Here is a 14,919-nt window from a genome sequence, read left to right as displayed (position 1 = left end):
GGTAATGAAACTAGGACATACAGGTGGGAGTACAAGTGGCCCAGGGCAAAAACAAACCAAAAAAGGCTGTGCTAACTGCAGCTTACCTAGAGCCTCTAGCCCTACAATTCTCTGAATTATTTGAAACTGAAACAGGAGGAAAAAATAAATAAAAAAGAAATCAAGATCCTGGTGACTCTTCTCTGTCTTCAGCCCCATCTACAATGGAATTCTGTTGCTTTAACATCCTCTTTGGTGAGGAAAAACTAGAGTGGCCCCACAAGAAGGACTGTTCACAGTGAAATAAGTTTACACAACAGAGAAATTAAAGGTGTGCAAGTATATAAAACTATTATGTCTTACAAAATGGAGAAAACAGTATGTCAAAAATGAGCTATTTCAAATAATGCTTAATACTTGTATGTTTGATGACAAAGTCAGAAAATTATATTAAGGACATGAAAAGAAAGCCAGCTTCTTATTCCTGCTGCTGCTAAGTCGCTTCAGTCGTGTCCGACTCTGTGCGACCCCACAGACAGCAGCCCACCAGGCTCCCCCCGTCCCTGGGATTCTCCAGGCAAGAATACTGGAGTGGGTTGCCATTTCCTTCTCCAATTCCCTTAAACCAACATTAAATTCAGGACGAAGCACTGACATTACATTACCTTTGCCCTCTTATTCTGAAACAGAAAGAGGTATTTGGGCTTCCCTGGCAGCTCAGCTGGTAAAGAATCTGCCTGCAATGTGGGAGACCTGGGTTCGATCCCTGGGTTGGAAAGATCCCCTGAAGAAGGGAAAGGCTACCCACTCCAGTACTCTGACCTGGAGAATTTCATGGACTGTACAGTTCATGGGGTCACAAAGAGTTGGACAGGACTAAGTGACTTTCACATTCACATGTGAGGTATTTACCATTATTCATTTGCAATATCAATATTATCATGTAACAGTCCCTTCTGTTCATATATGGGTCACGCTTTGCTTCCCCCATTTCCGGTTCACTGCACTACTGAGACTCACTCAAAGAAAAGTATCAGTATAGCTCGTAAGCAAATCTGATCTCCAGACAAATTCCTTCAAAAGGTAAGCATGGATATATTATATTCTGTACTTTTCATGAAATCTGAAGGGGCTATAAAATTCCTAACCTCTGGGAAACAGGCCATAATTCTGTCTGCATTAAGCAGCCCACAGAAACTGTTCAAGAATTTGAGTTTGGTACTACACAAGGCAAGAGAACCAGTGTGCCTGTGTTTTCATATCAACATAAGACTCTACCTGTGACCCACCTTGCTCACCCCCCTCATGCACTCCACCTATACAACTATGCTTCTGCCACAGTGGCCTCCATGCTACTGCTGAACACAGAGTCATCTACATCTCAGGACCTTCTTGCCCTGGATTTTCAGGGGTAAAATTCCACCTCCTTCAAGGGCTCGATAAAATCTTACCTTCTCAATGACCACCCTATTTAAAACTGTAAATTGTGTCTCCAGAACCCAACACATACTTTCCTCCTTCTTTCCAGAGTACTTACCACTTTTTGGCAACTGTGTACTTTATTTCCCGTATTAGAACCCCACAAGACAGCATGGCCCACAAGGGGGTATTTTATTCTTTGATGAATCAGGAGTGCCTAGAAAGAGCACCTACCACACACTGTGGGCACGCAAGTATTTGGTGAATGATTAATAAAACTTCCATTTCTCTATGACATGGTAATCTCTGGGATTAATACAACAGCCCACTATCCTCTACATCCCCAGTGACCCCCAAGTACACAGCTCATTCAAGCGATCTGCTTGGATGTCCACTGTCTACAAATTCTGATTTACAGAGTCTAATATTAATACACAGTGAGATACTCAATGTTTGCAGAGTTCATGGGATTCAATGTTCTGAACAAATGAGATCAAGTTTCTCTCAAGGCAGGTGACTTCTATTATAAAATCACATCAGGTAATTAATTGCAGATACCTCTTTTTTAAAGGTTACCTTAAAGCACAGTGAAAAGGCTACTGCCAGATTCCACCTTTTCTTCTTCAAGGACAATGAAAAGATGTGTTCAATAATGCCATAAAAGTATTACCCTAACCCACTCAAATCTAAAAAAAAAAAAAATCAGGCCAAACTTAAATAGGATGAGGTAGCAGGCTTTATAAGAAATGTATTTTTTACTGGGGCTTTCCTGGTGGCCCAGACGTTAAGAATCTGCCTGTGATGCAGGAGATCTGAGTTCAATCCCTGGGTTGGGAAGATCCCCTGGAGAAGGGAATGGCTATCCACTCCAGTATTCTTGCCTGGAGAATTCCACAGACAGAGGGACCTGGAGAGCTACAGTCCATGGAGGGGCCACCCCCCCAAAAAAACTAACTACTTTTGGTTAGATTTTTATCATCCTATATTTTGAGAGAAACAATATAGCCAACAGAAGTCTGTCATACTAATTAGAAGTTTTAGGGACTGATTTTAAAATATATTATCTAAAAGCTGGTGGTGGCAAGTTTTAAAAAGGGCTACAAATTCTTCAACCTGCCTCCCATTTGAGGTGGAGTCTGGTCCCCTACGCCCTGCAATCTGGATTGGCCTTGGTGACGTGCTCTTAACAGAAGATCAGAGAACGTCATGGGGATTTCAGCACGTCCTTTGGGAATGCATGTTCTCTGCAGCATCCTATCTGGTCAACAGGCCATGAGGACTCACACCACATGGAGAGGATAGCTCAGCTGAGTCCAACCTTCAAGTCATGCCAGCCCAGGTGATGTGTGAAGGAACAAGTCTCCAGGTGTTCCCAGCCCCCAGGCATCAGTCTTCCAAGTTCAACCCAGACACTGTGGAGCAAAGACAAGCCGTCCCTGACTGAACTCCTGACCCACAGAATCTGTGAGCATAGTGAAGATAGCTGCTGTGTCACACCACTACGCTTAGAGGGTGGTTACAGAGGCAACAGATAAACTGGAAAACAAGTGCTAACCCAAAGCCTATATCTAATCACATTTCATTTTCTCTCTACCAGTAGAGCCTAGATTTCGTCGTTTAGCACAGATGAGTCATTTATCCAGAGGTCACACATCACTTGGATCCATGTTCTAGGATCGGGCAAAGACAGAATCCAAGGTAACTTTGATAACTGTTAACTTTTGTTTTTTAGTCACCTAAACCTATGTCAAATAACTAGATAAATAATAGCTATGCATATACATATACGTGTCTGAGCAGAGACACATACACTTACATATACAAGCATGTATATATACTCAGGTCAAAGCACACTATTTCCAGCAATACCTTATAAGAAAGAAAGAAGATAACACTGTAGTTCTATTAACAGGGACCTTTTCACAAAGCTACATGCAGTGTTCACAACATTACTGAATTACTTTCTTCCCCAGGAATCAGTTTATGAAGCTGAAAATGATCAACACTTCCAAGAGCTAACAACAATGTATGTACCACAGCTCAGAAAAAAAAATTAAGGTGAAATTCTAATTTAAGAAAACTGGCTCAAATCAATGAAAATGAGATGCACTACTTTCTTCCTGTTTTCTCAGTGCAAGCCAGATCAATCGTACCACGAAATATTACATAGCTGAAGAGCGGAGATTATCAAGGCTGATAATGTTTTACAAAAGTAAAACTGATTTTGGAAGCATTAAAAAAGCAACAAGCAAATGCGTTTCATACTCACAATGGAGATTCTTCTCAAAGTGAAAAAAGAAAAACCCCGCTTGCTCCCCTTTTATTATAGTATTTCTATAGTCAACGCTGCCCTCTAGTGATATAAAATAAAAGTCAAGTATTAGGAAGTGAACACTCTTGTTCACTTGAGGATGTTTTAAGTCAGGGCATCTAGTTTGGACTACAAAACCTATCAAAGACAGAATAAATAGATTCAGGATGACCTTTATTAATTATTGTATGTTAAAGTAGAAATAAAAGGCATTAAATAAAGGACACTAATTCATGGAAACAGCAGCTTTTACATATTATGGAAATGAAACATCACTACCCAGTGAATTATTTATATCTTCACATGAAATTATGCAATTCAAGACTGTGAAGATTTATCACCTAAGACTTACCGAGAATACGTAGGACAGTGAGATTAAAGCCTCACCGTCTATAGACAAGGCAACTATAGCCTGGGGAACCAGTAGAGCCAGGCTACAGTGAGCCAGGCTAGCTGTCCTGGCATGTGCAGACACACTGAAAAGGGGCCACAGACACCAAGACCTCACACACTCGTCAGCTCTGCCCAGAAGTATCCCTGACTCCTCATTTTGGGAAAAAACTCAAGAAGAGAGAGCAGGTCTGGCGGCTGAGTACTGACTGAGTCCAGGAAACTTTCCAGGGAAAGCAGGCCTTACCGAGGGTGGTGCCATCCTGCCCCATGATGCACTTCATGGCAGTGATGATCTGCTCCGCCACAGGCGGGGACAGCGATGTGGCATACACCGCGCTGTGGGAATGCGTCCGCAGGTAGTCGATCAGCGCCTGGGGGCGGCACAGAGGCAAGTCATTAGAGGCCGTGGGTGGGCGCACTGGCAACCTCTCTGCCTTCCACCCGGGTGAAGGAAGGCTCCTCCCCTCAGCAGTCCTGACTGGGGATGCCAGTCTGAGACACAAGGCCCACCAACACGGGCAGAGCACACTGTCAGCAACAACTGGGTTAGTAAAAAAGCAAGAGTTCCAGAAGAGCAACTACCTGTGCTTCACTACGCTAAAGCCTCTGACCGTGTGGGTCACAACAAAAGGATCCACATTTGCTGGAACGTGGAAAATTCTTCAAGAGGTGGGTCTACCATCCTACCTGCCTCCTGAGAAACCTGTCAAGAAGCAACAGCTAGAACTGGACATGGAACCACAGACTGTTTCTAAACTGGGAAAGGACTACGTCAAGGCTGTATGCTGTCAACCTGCTTATTTAACTTATACGCAGAGTACGTCATGTGAAATGCAGGGCTGGATGAAGCATAAGCTGGAATCAAGATTGTCGGGAGAAATATCAATAACCTCAGACATGCAGATGACACCACCCTTATGGCAGAAAGTGAAGCACTAAAGAGCCTCTTGATGAAAGTGAAAGAGGAGAGTGAAAAAGCTGGCTTAAAGCTCAACATTCAGAAAACAACAATCATGGCACCTGGTCCCATTATTTCATGGCAAATAGATGGGGAAAAAAATGCACACAGTGGCAGATTTTATTTTCTTGGGCTCCAAAATCATTGCAGACAGTGACTGCAGCCATGAAATTAACAGGTGCTTGCTCCTTGGAAGAAAAGCTACGAAAAACATAGACAGCATATTAAAAAGCAGAGACATCACTTTGCCGACAAAGGTCAGTATAGTCAAAGCTATGGTTTTTCCAATAGTCATGTATGGATTTGAGAGTTAGACTACAAAGAAGGCTGACTGTCAACGAATTGATGCTTTTAAACTGTAGTGCTGGAGAAGACTCTTGAGAGTCCCTTGGATACCGAGGAGATCAAACGAGTCCATCCTAAAGGAAATCAGTCCTGCATATTCACTGGAAGGACTGATGCTGAAGTTGAAACTTCAATATTTTGGCCACCTGATGTGTACAGACAACTCACTGGAAGAGACCCTGATGCTGGGAAAGATTGAGGGCAGGAGGAAAAGGGGGCAACAGAGGATGAGATGGGTGGATGGCATCACCGACTCAATCAACATGAGTTTGAGCATAAATTCTGGGAGATAGTGAAGGACCAGGAAGCCTGGTATGCTGCAGACCATGGGGTTGCAAAGAGTTGGACATGAATGAGCGACTAAACAACAACATGCAACGTCCTCAGGCTTTGTTTTGTTTGTTACTTTGGCCATGTTGCACAGCTTGTGGGATCTTAGTTCCCCAACCAGGGACTGAACCCACATCCTCAGCAGTCAAAGCGTGGAGTCCTAACCACTGAACCACTAGGGAATTTCCTGTTTTGTTTTTTAAACATGCCACAACATGGAAGGATGAAAAACTAGTTTTAAAAAAGACCTCAAATTTAGAGAACATATCATTTAATATTATAAACAGATCTGCAATCCTCAGTTAAACAAGAAAGAAAGTGTTTGGATTGCTTTTAGATATGACTTACTTCTAAGTATTACAGCAAATATCATCTGCATCTTACCACATGCCTGCAAAGCCCATCCTTATATTCCTGAGTAAGAGAAAGACAGTTCTCTAATATCAACTTTAAAGACATTAAACATCCTCCAGATACACAGAGATTTATAAAATGATATAAATGTGGCAGAAATTAAACAGAAATTTACTGTTTTTTTGTAAGAACATTAAAGCTATCTCACTGAATGAAAAAATAACTAAACAATACCTTGTCTGCCAGTAAGAAAAATTTCCAATCAATCAATTGTATATCCCTATTCTCTGATGCCTTTTAACTTCACTAAGTCTTTAAATAAAATGTGCATACAAAGAAGCTTATGTTTCAGAACCAAACCAGGAAACACAAAATGCAACCAGGAAACAGTATAGTGTGTTACTTCGAAAATACAAAATATTGTACAAAACCCAATATAAAAAGGTAAATATATTGTATCTTGATGCTCTCCCAGAGCATTATTTTTCTATCTTTTGGTGTAGCAACAAATCTTACCAAAAAGCAATCAATTCTCCAAAGTAAGCCTGGAGATAGCCTTTTCCTAATAACAAAAATTTAGGGCAAAAATCTATCTAACCTGACCAAAACCACTGAAAATGGGGTTTATCTAAAAGGAATCAATGATAAAGAGAAAGTCCCTGCTTTAAGATTCTCAGGGTCGAATTTTAAAGAGGAATTTAAGTACATTTAGAGTACCATGTACAAATACTTGACATACATTGTTGTTTTCCTAATATTGTGTATAGATTTTTAAAATAACTGTTTTATTGATATACAATTCACATACTATAGTATTCTCTTTTTCACAGTGTGTAATACAGTGGAAACAGTGTCAGACTTTATTTTGGGGGGCTCCAAAATCACTGCAGATGGTGATTACAGCCATGAAATTAAAAGACACTTCCTCCTTGGAAGAAAAGTTATGACCAACCTAGATAGCATATTGAAAAGCAGAGACATTACTTTGCCAACAAAGGTCCGTCTAGTCAAGGCTATGGTTTTTCCAGTGGTCATGTATGGATGTGAGAGTTGGACTGTGAAGAAGGCTGAGGGCCGAAGAATTGATGCTTTTGAGCTGTGGTGTTGGAGAAGACTCTTGAGGGTCCCTTGGACTGCAAGGAGATCCAACCAGTCCATTCTGAAGGAGATCAGCCCTGGGATTTCTTTGGAAGGAATGATGCTGAAGCTGAAACTCCAGTACTTTGGCCACCTCATGCGAAGACCTGACTCATTGGAAAAGACTCTGATGCCGGGGGGGATTGGGGGCAGGAGGAGAAGGGGACGACAGAGGATGAGATGGCTGGATGGCATCACTGACTCGATGAACGTGAGTCTGAGTGAACTCTGGGAGTTGGTGATGGACAGGGAGGCCTGGCATGCTGCGACTCACGGGGTTGCAAAGAGTTGGACACAACTGAACTGAACTGGACTGAATACAGTGGCTTTCAGTACATTCACAGAGCTGTCCAACTTTCATCACTATCTAATTTCAGAACATCTTCATTCCCTCAAAAAGAAACCTCATATCCGTTAGTAGTTGGCAACCACTAACCTATTTCTGCCTCTATGATTTGCCTATTCTGGATATATCATATAAAAGAAATACTGTAACTGGTGAGCTTTTTTGACTGACGTCTTTAACATAATGCTTTCAAGGCTATTTCCATGTTACAGCATGGGCATGTATTATTTGTTAAGCCCTTGCTACAAATGTGAGCCAGGCACACTTATCTCTGTTTTACAGATAAGGAAACTTAAACATTAAGTACTCTGCCCAAGGTCTCACAAAGTTAGGAAAATACTCAAACCCGAACCTAGGGTTCTGTCTCCGTGGCTCAACCATTACCACCATGCTATACTGATTTCAAATACCTCGGAGTTCATTATGTAGTTTTTGGATTGGCAAAGACAATGCCTTGCAGTACACCAGAGCCAGCAAAGTAATTCTTTTCCTCCTGTCTTGATGCTCACTCAAGACGCATTTGAGTCCAAGGGTAGGGGAAGAAACTGGTCTACTGTCCCCACTGGCTCCCATGACATCCCTGCTATGTCTGAAATAGTGACCACCACTCAGACCCAGCAGAAGACTATGCCAACAGGCAGCACCCTGTGTGCTCTTTCGTACAAGAGGGTATTCTGTCCTCAGACCGGGATATAGTTTAGCACGAAACTCCAATAGGAAAACAACAGACAATGAGCAGAACCCGCCATGGTTTATCAGAGGCACTCAGAGGGGGCCGAAGTGTGAAGCCTGCTGCCACCAGGTGCCTGATCCACAAACAAATTTAGGGTGTCCACATCCAAGTTCGGGACTCTACCTCCCAAAACTGAAATCTAGTAGCCAGTGCCTTAGTGTACCTTAACTGCTCGATTGTCAGGGCCCGTTTACCTTCTTGCCTCCGATGTATCCTCCAGAAGCACCAAAGCTTTTTGTGAATGTTCCCATCATGATGTCCACATCCTCAGGATCCAGGCCAAAGTAGTCCACCACGCCTCGTCCTGTAGGGCCCAGAGCCCCGATGCTGTGAGCTTCATCTAGATACAAGTACGCCTTGTATTTCTTCTTCAGGGCAATCACTTCAGGAAGGCGAACGATAGACCCCTCCATGCTGGCAAAACAGGGCAAAATACACACACACACTGAGACTCTTTAACTCTCAAAACCAGGAGGGGGCCACTTTATTAAGTTCATTGCTTTTTTACGTGATCTGACAATGCTGCTTGTAGTTTTAAACTGGCAATGACAGACAATGCCATGGCTAGGCAGATATCCAGAGGAAAGGAGATTGGATCTTTTAAAACAAACACCAGAATACAAGTGACCTTAATTCACCACAGAGGGACAGAGGTCACAGTAGATTCTTCTAAAGTTTGTAATTACAGGCAACATTTGACTTTGCATATATTGCATGTATAATTAAAGTTACACAAAAGAATAAAAAACATTAGGAGGTGGGAGAATAATTACAAGGGCTGCAAACAGGTAAACAATATGAAATATTTCTTAAAATTAAGTGGCATGTAATTTGTTCTGACACATTAGAAAACATATTCTAATTCTTTTCCTTATGTGTAAACTCCCTATACAAACAGTGGAAAAATAATGGACCCAGAAAGAAAGGAGACTTGGAGATGATATATATAGCATGATGAAAAGAATAAAGACGCCCAGGTATTTTAACAAGTCAGAAACTCTGTCTGCTTAGTTTTCAGAGGGGTCTAGATTAGTGTCCCCTTCAACTTAAAACTTCTATGACTTCATGCGGCAAATCAGACATCAGAATAAATATAGCAGGATTACCTATATATTCCCTCCACAAGGATTAGAATTTTCTTCCAGGGCCTTCGTGTCCGAGGCTGACCATAAACAATGGCATCTTTCAACAGCTTCTCTAGGCTTTGCATATCTGTAGCACACAAAATAGAATTTCAGCACAAAGTATCTTCCTCTTTTCTAACTTTATTCCTAAAATGCAAATATACACTTCTTATTTAGGAAGCATGCCTCAGATAGCAAAGGACATTAACATAATTAGAATCAGACAGAAGAAAAATGGGGCAAAATAGGTAGGCTACTGATAACTTGAATTAAAATCTCATTTAAAATTTAACAAGTGTTCAAAAAGACCAGAAACTCAATTAAATGAGTGTGGTAAAGTTGACTTAGTTGGTTGGCATGCTTATGAAATGACCAATTTTTTTCATGAAATTTCAGTTATCTTTTTTAGTATTTAAACAATCAACAATCAAATGTATGTTTAATCCTAGTGAGCCATTCAGAAGTAAATGCATAAAGAAAGCTGAGTAAGAAAATGAGAATAAACTACTATAAACACATATACCTTCTAAACAGCAAATATGGGAGAAAAAGTTCTAAGTGCATACCCCATTTCCTTTCACCTAGGATATATGCAATAAAAGCTTGTTAAATAGTTTTATCTTGGTAGTGATTAAAAAATAACACCAGTCTGGACAGGCATGAATCTATACGTTAAACAAGCCTGGCAATCAGTAGAGACTGTTCCATGTTTGATTTGACCAGCTATCTGCCTACAACCAAGTTCTTGGGGCTCTGCTGTTACGGCAATTACATGGCCTAGCAAACACTTGGGGCATACTGGCATTAAGAAGAATAACCTTCCTGTTCAAGATAAACACTTGGAAGACCACTGTTACTACCATTACAGACTTCACACTTAAAATTTATGTCCTGAAACAAGACCCTTAAGAGTCCTCCACCCAAAAATGTATGCAATATGAAGTTTAGGGTATATTTATCAGGGGTGGGAGACACCCCCGTCATAAATCTGGTTTCTTACTGTTCATCACTGAAGGGAGGGGTTATAAAGTCACACAGATTTGCTCTCTTTATAAAATAACGGGTAGAAAAGAGAAGTAAGATAATAAAAACACACACTGTAGACACAAATAAAATGGCCCAAAGTTGACTGTTTACACCTTCAGTTATTCATAACAAAGCAATCTTATCTGGTATCTAACCCAGAAAAAGGAGATGCTCCCACAAAGTAAAAAATCTGATCTGAAGCTGCAAGTCTTGCTACAGAGGGCAATGTGTGGCAATTAGCAGAAGACAAGTAAAAATGGACTCATTGTTTTAGCTTCCTCTGTTTATACAGAGAAAGGAAGAGAAAAATAAAACGTTGATTCAAAATTTTACATGAAAGAAAATATCTATGGAATTCTTGACCATATTATCTACTTGGGAAACAAAATTCAATACTTCTCATAGTATACTCTCCAAATCCCATGTAAATTAGAGATTTAGACAAAAAATATACCACAAAATGACCAGAAGAAAAGGTAAGAGAATAATTGAGAATGAGAAAGGCCATCACACAAAATCCAAACAAAAATCGTAAAACAGTGTGACAACATCAACCTTTCAGTAAGGCCACACAGCAAGACACTAAAAACAAAGTTAAAAATAAAAAATATTGCAACACAAAGGGCTCTTATAAGCAGTAAAAAGAGAAACAGTTTGAAAAACATCAATTTACAAAGAAATACAAAGACAATAACTCTGTATAAAAAGTTGCTCAACACCTAATAATCAAATAAAAATTAATGTTATTGGACTTATTAGATTAGGAAAGAATTTAAATGATACATGTTGGCCTGTAAGTAGAAACAGTCACTGTTTTTGATTTCAGGTGTTGCTGAGTAAAAATCTGTACAGTGCTTGGAGGCAATCTGGAAAAGTATAGCAAATTTCTATCATTTTAACCATGTATTCTAAAGACTACTGGGAATTTACCCTAAGGCACTAATCAGACTAGCGAGGAAAATATGAATGTAGGTGGAACTGCTTCTAGCAGAGAAACTCAGAAACAGCCTGGATGTTCAAACGGAAGGACGGACTGAATGAGAGTACAGCCTGCCACCTCGCTCTTACAGGAGGGCACGCACATGTACTGCCATAGTTCCCAATGTGTTTTAAGAAAACAACAAGTCATACAACAGTGCTTCATAAATCCCATTTACATAAAACAAAATACCGTATATATCATTCTCATTGTAAAGCATTTCAGACAAAGACAGAGATGAAAGGTACCGTCTGTAACCCTTCCATCCAGAGGCACACATCTAGTATTTGAGTGTTCCTTCTTTTAGACTTTTGTCTGACGTTTGTCTAAAAGACTTCTGTCTTTTAGACCTTTTGGTAAAAAGGTCTTTTACCTTTTACACATTTTGGTAAAAGATGATATTAAACAGTTTGATCATATCTCTTTGCTACACAAGAACATTTGAACCTGGAAAGTTGTGTGTTTTTATTACGATTAATAATGCACTAAGATATTTCCATTTAGGGAGAAAGTCTTGGCTTAGTGCCGCTTCTCTCTGCTTTTATGGCACTTGCTCATATCTGCTCTTCAGTATTCATCTGTTGTATTCTAACTGCTGGTTTGTCTACAGTCTCTTTAGCAACCAGTCAGAGATCCTGGAGATCAGGAAGCCTGCTTTACTTCGCTTCAATACCCACAATGTGATGGCAAGACAGGCATCTAGTATGAATGCATACTGAACAAGTGATTTATAAAAAAAGAAGATGAAAAATTCGAAGTCAGAAAAAGAACAATGTTTTACTTTGTACCAAAAGGCTTCCTTCAGCCTTTATTTTTATTCCAATGAGAAAGATAGTAACTTTTATTTTTTTAGATATTTGAAATACAACTTTATTCTGATTCTAAATGGAAAGGAATGGGAATGACAGTTAACAACCAAGCTTCCACCTCTCAATACTGTCATGTGACTATAGCAGTCTTATATTTGAAACTCAAGGAGGAAACAACTGTGTTCCAAACCACCTAAATATGCAGGCCAAAAAAATGAAGGTCTTTCTTCAACTTCCACATTCACTCCAAAGCCCATCCATCTCCTTCAGCATCCAAAGATTAAGCACATGTTGTGCTTAGCTATGTAATAAAGTGGCAAACACGCTGCACCGCTGACATCACAGGACAGTTGCCTATATAACCAGACTTCTGACGCTGGGCCCCAGCCTCACAGGTCATCATCTTCATCCGGGAGAGCAGCTGTCTGAGCAACCTCTAAATTGTGCTTGTACTGTGCTGCCAAGGCTGGGTCCATGACCACCTCTGGCGGGGCAGGAGCAGGCATGGCGACAAACTCCAAGTTAGGGTCTCCAATCCGTTTTCTGGTAAGCCAGAGGAAGGGCTTTTCAAAGTTGTAGCTACTTTTGGCAGAAATGTCATAGTACTGAAGATTCTTCTTTCGGTGGAAGACAACTGACTTTGCCTTAACCTTTCTGTCCTTAATATCCACTTTGTTGCCACACAACACAACTGGGATGTTCTCACACACTCGTACCAGATCTCTATCCCAGTTAGGCACATTCTTGTAAGTAAATCTTGATGTTACGTCAAACATTATAATGGCACACTGAGCTTGTGTATAATAGCCATCTCTCAGTCCACTAAATTTCTCCTGACCGGCTGTATCCCATACATTGAACTTAATAGGTCCTCTGTTGGTATGGAACACAAGAGGATGGACCTCAACACCCAAGGCAGCTACATACTTCTCAAATTCACCAGTCAGATGACGCTTCACGAATGTAGTTTTTCCAGTACCACCATCACCACCCAAAACAAGTTTGAACTGAACTTGGGGTTCTCCCTGGGCAGCCATTGTGATGTTACTTCCAGAAGCGTCGCCACGCCTGTCTGACTCAGATAGCAACTTTTAAAACACAGGACCAGAACTTACATTTTAGGTATTGGTACTTCAGTTTCATTTACAGTTTCAACTGTTAATGTAACTAATTGTTACCACTGCCACTAATCCAAACAATCCTAAACCCTAAAGCCAGAGTAGATTTCACAGCAAACTCACTATTGTGTTTGAAGACTCGAATGGTTGCTCCTGACAGTCTGGCTCCCAGAACCAGTGAAGCGTGGTTTAGTTCATCACTCAGAATCAGGCAACCCTGCAAAACCACCAGGAGAGGAAGATAAGAATCTGAGGGGAAAGGTTTAGGTAGACGAACTACAAAACGCTAAAACCATTAATAATTATATCTTACTAGGGAAAGTATGCACAATGGCAAAGGTATCAGTTTGCTCTAAGTCTTTGTTTATAATACTGATATTATAAAATATTTATTAGCTTATTACATACTAAATATTATATAAATCATATTATTATTGTTTATATGCTATAACTTTTTCCATCCTTTTACTTTTAGCCTGTGTCTTTAATTTACAAAAAAATTTTAATCTAACTTGACAATCCGTCTTCTAATCAGAAATACAAACCGTTTATATTTAATGTGATGTTAATACAGTTGTGTTTAAATCTCCTCTCTTGCACATATATATATATATATATATATATGTATGTATGCATATGTGAGTGCCAAGTCACTTCAGTCATGTCTGACTCTGTGACGCTATAGACCATAACTTGCCAGACTCCTCTGTCCACAGAGATTCCCCAGGCAAGAATACAGGAGTGGGTTGCCATGCCCTCCAACAGGGAATCTTCCCGACCCAGGGATGAAACTTGAGTCTCTTATGTCTCCCGCATTGGCAGGCAGGTTCTTTACCACTAGTGCCACCTGGGAAGCTCTATGCATGCACGCACACACGCATGCACACACACACAGAAGCTCTATGCGTGCACGCGCATACACACACACATATACTCACACCTTGCCCGTATATCTCTGAACAATGTGCATTACAGTAACAAGTATTAGGGACCTATATATTTTCATATTTTTCTACTAGAAAAAACAACCTGATTAATAATTTCCAAACTAAATATCTCTTCTTCCATTATTTTAGTCTTTTATGACATTTTATTTATAAGAATTCCTTTAAAATGAAGAAAGAAACAGTCATCTAAAGGCAATACAGAAAAAAATCATGGGTTCCAGTAAAAAAGCTTCAACTGATTTAAGTTTCCAGGGGTTCCACTTATACAAAATTTTTCTGGCTTGCCTGGATGTTTTACAAAACAAAAGAAGATATACATGAGGGAGCTTTCATAAGTGACAGACGAAATCTTACTTTGCTAACAAGAGCAGGAATGTTCATGGAATTTGTTGCAAATCCCATGCCATATGCCATAGCAGCTTCCACTCCCAAGAAACTTGCCACAAGCTTCTCTAGTTCCTCATGCTTGTCCAGGTTTCCTGCGTAAAGAAGTTAATGAAAGTCAATGTCACCAAAGTTCAAATTTAAGAGTTACTCATGACTTTAGAAAAAGAAACCACAGCCTGTGTTATAACCTTTTCAGACTGAAGTCTAATGAAGGAGTCAGTATC

At 40.3% G+C, this 14,919-nt stretch overlaps 2 protein-coding genes across 2 annotated transcripts in view; both read right to left on the bottom strand.

Annotated features, from left to right (window-relative positions):
• Positions 1 to 14,919, bottom strand: part of SPTLC2 (serine palmitoyltransferase long chain base subunit 2) — a 102,828-nt gene that overhangs the window by 41,911 nt on the left and 45,998 nt on the right. The window contains exons 5-9 of the mRNA XM_068963712.1: positions 14,663 to 14,787; positions 13,485 to 13,578; positions 9,412 to 9,517; positions 8,500 to 8,719; positions 4,347 to 4,473 (exon numbers count right to left, since the gene is read on the bottom strand). Coding sequence (XP_068819813.1) covers positions 4,347 to 4,473; positions 8,500 to 8,719; positions 9,412 to 9,517; positions 13,485 to 13,578; positions 14,663 to 14,787 — 672 coding nt within the window. The remainder of the gene's footprint in view (positions 1 to 4,346; positions 4,474 to 8,499; positions 8,720 to 9,411; positions 9,518 to 13,484; positions 13,579 to 14,662; positions 14,788 to 14,919) is intronic.
• Positions 12,633 to 13,280, bottom strand: LOC138071088 (GTP-binding nuclear protein Ran-like). The gene has a single exon (XM_068962511.1). The coding sequence runs from the start codon at positions 13,278 to 13,280 to the stop codon at positions 12,633 to 12,635; it is 648 nt and encodes a 215-aa protein (XP_068818612.1).

This window comes from Capricornis sumatraensis, chromosome 2, assembly GCF_032405125.1.
Source record: "Capricornis sumatraensis isolate serow.1 chromosome 2, serow.2, whole genome shotgun sequence".
Classification (NCBI taxonomy): Eukaryota; Metazoa; Chordata; class Mammalia; order Artiodactyla; family Bovidae; genus Capricornis; species Capricornis sumatraensis.
Note: the sequence above shows the minus strand (reverse complement) of the source record. Positions and strands in the feature narration are given on the sequence as shown.